The sequence below is a fragment of the Jaculus jaculus genome, chromosome 9 (genome assembly GCF_020740685.1).
Source record: "Jaculus jaculus isolate mJacJac1 chromosome 9, mJacJac1.mat.Y.cur, whole genome shotgun sequence".
Classification (NCBI taxonomy): domain Eukaryota; kingdom Metazoa; phylum Chordata; class Mammalia; order Rodentia; family Dipodidae; genus Jaculus; species Jaculus jaculus.
This window is the reverse complement of record NC_059110.1, coordinates 23583203-23595179: the sequence shown is the minus strand read 5'-3', so window position 1 is coordinate 23595179 and position 11977 is coordinate 23583203. Positions and strand designations below refer to the sequence as shown.

Sequence of the window (11977 nt, the reverse complement as noted above, 5' to 3'; positions counted from 1 at the left end):
AATGTGCAACATCAGAAATGAAAAATTTTCCATACCTCAGAAGAGATCTTATAGAAAATAAGTGAAATGAACATATTAACTATCCAAAATGAAACAAAGAAAATAGATATAAAAGAATGAATCACTTGCACTCCATGTTTTCTACTGCTGTGAGAGTAAACTAGTTATCTTTTTCACAGTTTCACTTTCCACGGGTTCAGATACACTTGGTTAACCACTGTCCAAAACTATTAAGTGGAAAATTCATAAACTAAATAGGACTCCATTCTGGCCAGCAGGAGCAAATCTATCTTTTTTTACTCCTTCCTGCTGACTATGTAAACTACCCCTTTATCAGTGGGTGTATCTGATTTTTTCCACTAGTCACTTAATAGACATCACAGTTCCCAGATTAACTGCATGGTATTAGTGTTTCTGTTCAATGAAACCCTGACATAGGTGCTTAACTTTACGTTTCAGTGTCCACGTCATTCACGTCATCTCATCTTGGTGCATCATCATATGCCATCATCATAAGAAGGGTGAATACAGAATAGTATATTGAGAAGAGAGACCACATTAATATGACTTTTATCAGAGATAACTGAAGCTTAGAGTTTTTAGATAATATTTCTAAGGCTTTTTATTATAAATTATAACTCACTAATAGGTTGGTATTGTATATATGTAAGTACAATGATTGAGATGGGGAGGTAATATGATGGAGAATGGAATTTCAAAGGGGAAAGTGTGGGGGGAGGGAGGGTATTACCATGGGATATTTTTTATATTCATGGAAAATGTTAATAAAAATTGTGAAAAGAAAAACAAATAAATAAATTATAACTCATGATTTTAAGCTAGAGACCATCAGGTTTTTTTTTTTTTTTTTTTTTTTTTTTTATGTATCTTGGAACACTTTTATTCATACATAAAATGATTGACCAAGCACATTGTTAGGAGCTCTACCCATTGGAAAGATCCCCCTTGCTACTGACTCATTAAAAATCATCCCTGATGCAGGCTGTACTCATTTTTTTTTTGGCTTGTGCCCATGCATTGAGTTGATGGACCAAGATTCATCTTTTTCTTTTTGTCCATTTTTTTGTTGTTGTAGATTTGTCACTTATCTTGGGATTTCAATTCTAAAACCTAGCTCAAGTGTGGAGACTCAACTGTATGTTGTCTGCATTTTTCCTGATTATCTATCTTTGATTTTGCAGCTTGAAAAATATCCTTTCTTCATCTACTTTCCCTGCGTGTATACTATCCCATTAACATTCTCCATAGCTCTCCAACCAAACCTATACTGCAAGCTTGCTATTCAGTATTTTTTAAAACAAATATTTTTTTTTTCTGGACTGGAAGATTGCTCGATGGTTAAAGGTGCTTGTTTGCAAAGCCTTTCTGCCTCCGTTCAATTCCTCAGTACCCATGTAAAGCCACATTCACAAAGTAGTGCAAGTGTCTCGAGTACATGTTTAGTGACAAGAGGCCCTGGTGCACCCATTCACTCTCTTAAATTAATTAATTCAGATATATATTATTGCTGTAATATCACTGTCTGATCTTTATTTCTTAGAAGATTATCATCTTCATTATTGCCAACTGTTTTCTAGCTGCATATACTACCATCAGCCACCACTGTGTTTCTCAGGCATTCTTGAGCCTAACTCACCAACACATCCCTCATCACTTCAGGAAACAGGTGTTTGCTATCCCTCCTAATGAACAGACATATGCCACTGACAGCTCCATGGCTTTGTCAAGTACCTGCATTTGAACATGTCCACTTCTTGGAGCTTTTTTTTTTTTTTTTTTTTTTTTTTTTTTTTTTTTAAATGGTTAGTGTCTGTAACATAAACTAACTTACAGAACTCATTAACCTGTAATCTTTCTAGCTTTCAAATAAATAAATAAAAATATGTTAAAATATTATCAAAATAATTTTAAAATTACCAAAAGAAAACATACAAATGATCAACAGAAAAGTGGAAAAATGTTTAACATTCCTAAGTATCAGGGAAATGCAGGCTCACCTCATAATGATACATCACCTCATATATATTATAAGAATTATTATTTATTATAATATATTGTATTATATAGAATTATCAATAAAGTATTAGAGAAAATGTAGAGAAGAGATAGCTCTTACTTATTGTTGGTGGGAATGCAAATTGGTACAACCATTATGCATTTCCCTGATACTTGAAAGCTAGAAAGATTACAGGCACACCAGGGTCTCTTGCTGCTGCAAACAAACTTCAGATATGTGAGCTGTATTTAAGATAGATAAAAGGCAGAGAAAGAGAGAAAGAACTGGCATGCCAGGGTCTCTTGCCACTGCAAACAAATTGCAGTCACATGTGCCACATTGGGTATTTATTTTACATGGGTACCGGGGAGCTGAACCTTGGTCCTTTGGATTTGCAGGGCAAGTAATCACCTTAACTACTAAGCCATTTCTCAAGCCCTGCTTTGCAGATGTTACTTTGATACAATACCATTAAATACTGTTGCCATTACGTATTATAATATCCAATACTTCATAGCCAGACCAATGTCAAGAAGCTTCTCTCTGCTGTCTTCTAGTGGTTTTATAGTTTCAATTCTTACACCAAAATTTAAAACCAATGTAAACTGATTTTTGTGTGTGGCATGAGATAATATAGTCTCCCTCTTTCTGCTTAAGATAGCCAGGTTTTCCCTTATTAAAGAGACTGTTGTTTCTTCTTCTTTTTCAGCACCCTTGTTGAAGATGTAGATGTACAAACCTCTTCCTGAGTTCTCTATCCTATCCTATTGATTCATATGTCTGATTCTATTCCAGTGAAATGCTGTTTTGATTATTGGGCTTAATGGTAGATTTGAGCTTATGTTCACCCCTCTCTTTGAAATCTTTGAGTAAGTTTGGGCAACCAAGCTGGTTTTGTTCCCTCAGATTTTAGTTTGTTTCTTGGGAAACTCACACATTGAGTTATCCTACTCATTTTAAAAATCTTTGAGCCTAGAACAACAAAGACAAATTTTAATAATAAAATATCCTTGAAAAAAAAAAAAAACTCCTGTTGATTCAATCCCATTAAGTCTTTGGTGAGCAGAATTGGATGTTTTGGTATCATAATAGACCCTAACTGAAAAGACCTTTCCTTCTAAAACCTTCCAAAATAGATTAAACAGAAAGGAGCAGACAGAATAACCATTGAAAGAAGACACAGGATTTTCTCTTTTACTCTGGTCAACACAAAGATTCTTTCTACTATGTAGAATAATAACTCTTCCTTGTTTAAAGGGGATCATTAATTGGTCTATAACCTACAGAGTGTATAATAAGGAGAAATCAAACAAAAACAACAGTTGTCTTGATCTTTGGTTGAAGGAGATGTGTTCTCTAACTCTATGATAATCTACATACAAAACAATATGGGAAAAGTACAACTGTCATTCCCTGCTTACAGAATCTGAAATTCGGAATTGATGAGTAATTTTTATGGTCATGGGCGTAACTCCAGAGCCAATGACTTTACATTCCACGTGCTCCTTCTGTTCACGCTGCTCCCCGTCACTTACATGGAAGCCCTGTGCTTCTCAGTTCCTCGGTGGTGCTATACTGGCAGGGTGGGAGGGGTTCTCTGTTTCACCTTTACCCTTCCCAATAAGCTCTGACCAGGCATGTGTGCTGTGTCATAAGGCCATGCTCTATAGGGCCCTCCAACTGCTGAGTGACTCAATATTCCCCAGAGCTTCTGCAGATGAACATAAGTAGGTAGAGCTGAATTCTCCTAAACTCCCCATGTTCTGAGGATTGAGTACTTAATCTGAATTACTTTTTCTAGAAGCCTAGAGATAGCTATAGGCAAAATTCTGTAAAAATATGCACATGTAAAAGAGTCAAGACTCGTTAAATTTTATTTTCTTCAATTCCAGTCTTCTGGGCTGTAAAAATATCTAAGGTTTTAGGATAAAAATCAAATCAATGGTGTGACCATAATGTCCATTGATATGACTTCTCTGATATGTATGGCATGACTAATAACACTATTAAACACAGAATATATTCTAAAAATCTTAAAAGCACAGAAAGCCTATTCCAAAAATATTAGTGAATTTACATGAGGAGAGAGAAATGTGTCTTTAACATAACATACGGCTTTAAAAAACTAAGTATAAGGACTGGAGAGGTGACTCTGTAGCTAAAGTGCTTGCATGCAAGACCTGGTGGCCTGAATTTGGCTCCCCAGCACCCACAAAAAGCCCGATGCAAAGAGTAGTGTATGCATCTGGAGTTCCTCTGCAGTGGAAGAAGGCCCTGGCATGCCCATGTTCTCTCTCTCTCTCTCTCCACACATGTAAATTAATCAACTTAAAAAACTGAATATATTAAATCTGCATCTGAGAAGATGGCTCAATTGGTAAAGTACCTTCTATTCAAGCATGAAAATCCGAATACAATCACCAGAAACCCTGTAAATGCCGTAAGTGATGGTGTGTGCCTAGAATCCCAGAGCTGGAAAAGCAGAGACAGGAGGATCCCTGAAGCTCACTGTCAGCCAGTGTAGCCCCATTAGTCAATTCCAGCTCAATGAGAGACTGTCTCAAAAAGGGATGGAAGTCATATCTGAGTAGAAAACCTAATGATGTCTACTGGCCTACACACACACACACACACACACACACACACACACACACATCATGCACACTTGTCAGAAATATGTGCAAGTACATATTCACATACCACATTTATATGCACATGAAAAATTAAAATTTAAGGGCTGGGGAGATGGCTCAGCACTTAAGGCACTTGCCTACAAAACCAAAGAACTTAGGTTTGATTCCCTAGGACCCATGTAAGCCAGATGTGCAAGGTGATACATGCATCTGGAGTTTGTTTGCAGGTGCTGGAGGCCCTGGCATGTCTTCTCTCTCTCTCTCTCTCCCTCTCTCTCCTCTCTCTCTCTCTCTCTCTCTCTTCCTCTCTCTCTTTCTCTCTCTCTCATAAATAAATAGTTTTTTAAAAAAAATCAAGAATAAAAATACTTAGTATTTTAAACTTTATTGATAGAAAAGCAAACAAGGATTAACAGCAAAAAAAAATTGTTAATGTGTGTGTTAAAATAGCCAAGTACTGGTGAAATTATAAACAAAAAGAATTCTAGTTCTCCAATTCTCTTCTAGCAGGGACTAGCCTGAAGAAGCAATTCAACTTCTGACATAGCCACTTTTTTCCTAAAGAAAGAGGGAAAAGGCTTTCAGACATGAATACAGAGTACAGACCACTGGGGAGCAACAAGATATTGATGACTATGGGCCTGGGAACCGCTTTGATTAGGAATAATGCAGCCTGCTTCTAGGGGTTGAGGTTGTGTCTTAATGATGGAACAAAATTAAGGGGTGGCAGGAAATATCTTTCCATGTGAAATTTCAAAGTTGTTATGTAGCACTGATAATTATGTTTTCCCTGCTCTTTCACCTTTGTGTAAGTCCTGCTCACTAACTGATCTCTGCCACTGGATCTCTTGCTTGTTCACCATGAGAGTGAAATGTCTAATGTACCCCATGTGTGCTTGACCACTGTATGCCCATGTTAAATGAAAGGTAATATTCCCCATTGTATCTCTAGATTTGGAAACAATAAGTATTACTTCAAGGCATAATGCAAATAAATCTCAAATCCACAGACATGCTATAATTAGGTAAGTTTTAGCATTCTGGGATAGCATTGAAGAGACATGAATACATGTAATAGAATATTTGTGGAAAAATACAAAAATGAACACATTTTTCTTCATTTTATATCTACTCCTCTGACATGTGACTACAGATAAAGAAGTATAAGCTAGTTCTTAAATATAATATAATATATAAATATAATAGAAGGGCATGCCAGGTATTTAACATGATATGGCTATTGTCACACTAGCAAACATGTTCAAAGAAGGGACCTAAGAGATGCTTATATATTGTAGACTACTTTCTTTTTCTGCTATTGGGTCATGTAAAAAGGTCCAGATAGATGCTCATGAAAGCAGGCAACTGTCATACATATAAGGCCCATCTCATAATAGCTTCTATCTTAGTGATGATACCTGGTGAACCAACCTTACCCAAGGTAAGACTGAATATACATTGCTTATCCCCCAGTACTTTGCCTTGTAAACAAGTTGCCCAGAGATCAACAGTTCAATTCTTCTCTTCTTATGCTGCGACTCAGACAGAGATAGCAGACACTCCATTCAGGAAAGACAACTATGACAGAGCGTTCACTAGGACACAATATGTCTATCAGTCACACCTCCCCAAAGAAATAAACTATATCCCTTATCAACCCGATCCTTGTAGATAATAAGGGAGATATTCTGACTGGTCTATACATTATTCCTCTTTCTTATTAGTTATTCACTCAGAACCTGTAGGGGGAAAGGCTAGTATTATGTATCCCTCATAATAATGAGGTCATATGATAAGTAATGAGGTCATATGATCACTAAGGTTCAAGACTATATCTAGATAGATAGATAGATAGATGATAAAGATATAGACATAGCTTCTCCTTAAAAGGACACAGGAAGAGATTTTGATAGTCTGACTGTATTTATTTGACTAGTAGCATTCACTACTGCACTATAGATGTCAAGATTGAATTCTTTATGCACAAAAAGCAATAAGGGGTGTTATATATCTCTTGGAATCAAATGAAAACATCTCTGGGATTCTGATTATGAAAAGATGAGGGCTGGAGAGATGGCTTAGCGGTTAACTGCTTGCCTGTGAAGCCTTTAGGACCCTGGTTCGAGGCTCTATTCCCCAGGACCACAAGGGGGTGCACACGTCTGGAGTTCCTTTGCAGTGGCTGGAGGCCCTGGCGTGCCCATTCTCTCTGTGTCTCTCTCTCCCTCCTTCTCTGTCAAATAAATAAATAAATAAATAAATATTTTTAAAAAAGGATGAGAATATATACTAATTTCTTTTTACTATCTGAGGGATCAGTAAGTTGCATATTTTTATTTTTTCCTATCCATCACAATATTCTTTTTGACTTTGCCTATCAGGTACAATTACATATTATGCAGTCATGTCTCAGCTGATGGGAGAGAGCAATCAAGTTGTCTGGAGTTACAATCTCCAGTACACCATACAAGAGAGAAACATGAGAAAGGTGAGTGAAGGAAGTAGCTCTGATCCGCCCTGGGCTGTGTGACATTATCAGTGGATGAAATAAAGCAAGGGGACATACCCAGAAGTAGTTATTTGACTCTCTATGTCCATGTGCCCATGTTTGGCCTTAGCACCCAGAATATTGCCTAATAGATAATGCATCTTCTTTCTGAAGGCAAAAGAAATAAGAGAGCTTCTCAGGATTTGTGTTCCATTCAGATCTTACCTTGATTATCTGGCCCACATGTATATCTTTACAACAGAAAACCAATTCCATCATGTTTCTGTGCCTGGCACAAATATGCAGCAAAGAGATAAATATAGCAACAATTAATAATATTCAATGATGTAGTGGTTATCATTAGCCTGTATTTACAACTTCTTAGACTTCCTAGAAATTAATTATATTTTAGGAAAGGAAACAAGGAGAGATCAGGAATTTTTCTCATGTATTTGGGGCACAGCTAATGGACTTCCAAACTAAAGGGTCCATCTAGGTGATTCTCAAGTGATTTCAGAGCCACTGGGAGCTCAGGGCCTCTGTCTGCTGGCCTCTTGCTTTGCTGGCACTCCTGGCTGGCTGGCTAGCTCTGCTGATCATGCTAGTCAAGGGATTATTAGATTGACCACATGGCCTCTGCTTTTGTTTCTTTGTTTTTGTTTTGTTTTGGGATGGAGATAGGAAAGTTGACTGGGGCCCCAGAGATCTATGAAAAAGAAAAAAGAAAAAGGAGGAGGGGAGAAAAAATTTGCAGTGATAAGTGTTTTCTGCTGTAAAAGTCATGAGAGAGTATGAGTTTGATTCTGGCAGAAGCAAGCTAGCAACGTGTTTCAAGAATCCACAGGGATGTCAAGATAGCATTTCCTGAAAAATGTCTCTAAATTACATCAAAAACTTCTATGAAGGATGTGTGAGTACCAAACAATCAGTTGTATGAGTTTTGTTCAGGTGTTTTAGCCTGATTTTCATGAATGTTGATAAATAAATTTCTCTATTTATGGCAAATAACAAAATCATAACCATATACTATAAAATATTTTGAAGTTAAAACTAGAAACAAAATAATTCAAGTGCTTTTATCTATTGATGTTTTAAATAGCCTCACATTCTCACTTCATATTAAAAGGAAAGAAAACTATCAGAACTAAATAAGCCTTGCTTGGTCATTATGACAGTGTGTTTGCTAAATTCAAAACTGGATTTGTAAAAAAAAAATAAATAAACTGGATTTGTCATCTAATTTTCCAAAGAGATACTATATATTCTAAGATTTTATTTGAACGGGATTATGGAGGGAAAGAAAATGAATTCAAAGCTGCTTAAAGTATATCCAAAATGGCTCATTTCATTACAATATGTCACTAATTGACTGAACATTTTATAATGTAAGAGTGCAGTCATGAAAAATATCATAATGCTAGATTTACATTTGATTTGATCACCGTGAATGGTTATCATGCTTCATAACATTTTGAACATTAAATTGTTAATTGATAGCATAAGAATGTCTTTTATAATGTTCTCTTTAATAATTTCTTACAACCAAGATATACATATATATATATAATTTTTTTCCTGCAACCATCATAGGTTAAACCTCCAACTGTGATCGGTCAGTTCCACACCCTTTTCTTTGGCTCCGTGCGAATGTTCTTCCTTGGTGTGTTAGGCTTTGCAGTGTATGGGAATGAGGCTTTGCACTTCAGCTGTGACCCAGACAAAAGAGAAATCAATCTCTTCTGTTATAATCAGTTCAGACCAATCACTCCACAAGTAAGTTTTTCTGTGTGCACACAGACATTGATTCTACCACAGATAGTCTTTCTTGTTTGAATGTAAAGTAATGGCGAAAAGAGTATTCTAACATGTATGGTTTTGAGACTTACTACTTTTTCTTTACTTGGATGTATGTTTCAGGAAAAGATAATTTGAACTCAACAGAAAATCATTCTACTTCTAGTGTATTATTAATGCTACACTATCCTCTAGGTGTGCATTTAGAAGAGAAACAGTTGTTTCTGTCTAAAGTTGAGTAATCCATCATTATTATTGATGGGCAGGCAATGATAACAAAATGGGATAATGCTCTCACAACTGCCACGTACTTAAACCTCTAAGCATTTCAGGAATTAAAGGCTGCTTAGTACTTCTGTGTTCTTGTTGAGAAGACTTTATGAAACTTTCAAATTAGCTTCTATTGAATACACAAATCTCTAGTGTCACTTGTATATTGCTGATAATTTGATTTGACTAAGATATTTCTGGCATACTTCAGGTATTCTGGGCATTACAACTAGTGATTGTCCTACTTCCTGGAGCGATTTTCCATCTCTATGCCGCATGTAAAAGCATCAATCAAGAATGCATTCTTCAAAAGCCCATCTACACAGTGATCTATATCCTTTCCGTCTTGTTAAGGATTAGCCTGGAGGTGATAGCGTTTTGGCTTCAGATTCACCTCTTTGGTTACCAAGTGAATCCTACCTACTTGTGTGATGTTGGGTCACTGGGTAAAAAAATGACTATTATCAAATGCATGGTTCCAGAGCACTTTGAAAAGACGATTTTTCTCATTGCAATGTATACGTTTACTGTGATTACAATGATATTATGTGTTGCTGAGGTCTTTGAGATTATATTTAGAAGGCTATGTTTTCTATTTAGACAATGACAAAAGTTGATTACCTACTGTCAGGTTGTAGTTACTTATCAATCATTTATATTCATTTTTCTCCTATTCAGTAAGTACCTCAATTCCATATAAATGTCTGTTCTTTAAACTTGCTTTGGTGTGTCTGAAATTTGTGTCTTACTATAAAATAATAATGAGTTTTAAGGCAGGGATTTTTTTGAACATTTCATTCTATTTTAATTTTATCACCTATTTTATGATAATATATATATAAAAACAATAATATTGACTCATTTTTAAAATGTACTATTATGGATACTCTTATACAAAATCTTAACTGATCACAACATTTTGTGGACAGAGAAATTTATTATCATTCACACAGAGTGGAAAATTTATGTTCAAAGATATTAAGTTATGTGCCCTAAGTCATACCACCAAACCAGAATTCTCATCTTCCTATTTCTTTTTCCACTGAATCATGAAGTTTTTGAGGGCATGATTACTTTTGCATTGATGTAAAGTGTAACTTTAAGCACAAAATCTCTAAATTAATTATTAAAGAGTAATTTGCTGGTTTGATCACTAACTGAAAGAATTGGAGCAATTACATATTTAATATTATACTCATTGTTTCCTTGAAATTTTTAATATTAAATGTTTATTGAAATATAGCTACCAAATACATTAAAGTTGCTATGGATAATAATGTGTGTGCCTTTCTTCTTTCTTGTTGAGCCCATAAACATTCAGTAATAATAAGTTTCATATAAAAGGTTACTGAAATGGAAAATTATGTTTATTTTAAGCTAGAATTCTTCAATAGCCATGAAATTATTTCAAAGACAGTTTTATATCTGTCCAGTGAATTTCTATCTTCATATATTATCAATAATCATCTGCACTTTATCATTTAAAACTCTTTATGTCCTACTGCCTTGTGCTGGTGTTTTATAAGTGAGACATGTAAACTCTATCAAATACGATAGTACCACATGAGATTATATTGTACTGGATGGTCCAATGATATGCCTAGACAGTGGTGACTAGCATTATATCCCACCCAAAAAGGAGTGTTTGCTTAGAATCACTGAACCATGGCACTAATAAGAAATAAGAATGCTTAATCATGCGTGTGTGTGTGTGTGTGTGTGTGTGTGTGTGTGTGTTCCTTTATTGGTAACATCAAAGGTGTGGTGTCACCCAAACACACACACCACCTTGGGTCATTTGTTCTTTCTTGTATATTTGCAAAGCTGGTAATTTTAAATTGTAATTCAGGCTTTGCATCTGTTACCTTATTGGATGCTAGATTTTTTTTTTTACTCATATTCTCAAATTTTGTTCTGAAACTCATTGAAGTTCCTTGGAAATAAGATATGCATTTCTTCTTTGTTTGAAGTTTTGTTAGGTGGGACCAGCTTAGTCCTTACTGAAGGGCTCTTTTCCCATGACAAGGCAAAGCCTTCTGGGTGCACTATCAGATGTTACTCTAGGGGCTGGGATATATTGCCCTTACACTGCTCTCAAAAACATTGAGTTTAAGCTTCACTTGATTTTACTCATGCTAGCCAAATAAATTATGTATCTACAGGAAGTAGGTTTTGAATGTGTTCAAGGAAAGAAAGAAAGGATGTATTCTTACTCCTGTATGGATATTTGTTATTGCTCCATAGCTAGAAATATGTCTGAAGAAGTTTCACTAGTAAGGACTCACTTGAAGGCCCATTACTCTGAAGATCTCTGGTTTGTCCATTGTCCATTATCAACAATATATCCTTTGAACTTCAGTTGCCCTAGCCTTTTAACCTGAAAAGATATCATCTCTAGCCATCTGCTTACCTCTACTTCTTTATGTAAAGAGTATTGCTTCAGTGTAAACATCTCTGCCAAAGTTTGTATTTTGGAAACTTCATTCCCAATGCCTCAGTGTTGAAAGAGGAGATCTTTAAACAATGATTATTTCATGAGACTCCTATATATTTTAGGGAATGTGTTCATCATCTGAAAAGCAGACTTGTTATAGTAGCAGAGTTAATCTTCTTTTCTTCTCTCTCAAAATGTGTGATGTCTTCTGCTACCCTATGGCACCATTAGAAAGCCCTAAGCAATGCCAACCATTTGTCCATAGGCTATTCAACCTCCAGACTTCTAAAAAACATAAGTGTATTTTCTTTATAAGTTACCTGGTCTCCAGTAGTCTGTAA

The 11977-nt window shown here is 35.6% G+C and overlaps 1 protein-coding gene across 1 annotated transcript; it reads left to right on the top strand.

The window, feature by feature from the left end:
- Positions 1–8009: 8009 nt before the first annotated feature.
- Positions 8010–9809, top strand: Gje1 (gap junction protein epsilon 1). The gene is made up of 3 exons (XM_004651157.1): positions 8010–8048; positions 8729–8911; positions 9414–9809. The coding sequence occupies exons 1-3, from the start codon at positions 8010–8012 to the stop codon at positions 9807–9809; spliced, it is 618 nt and encodes a 205-aa protein (XP_004651214.1).
- Positions 9810–11977: the final 2168 nt, after the last annotated feature.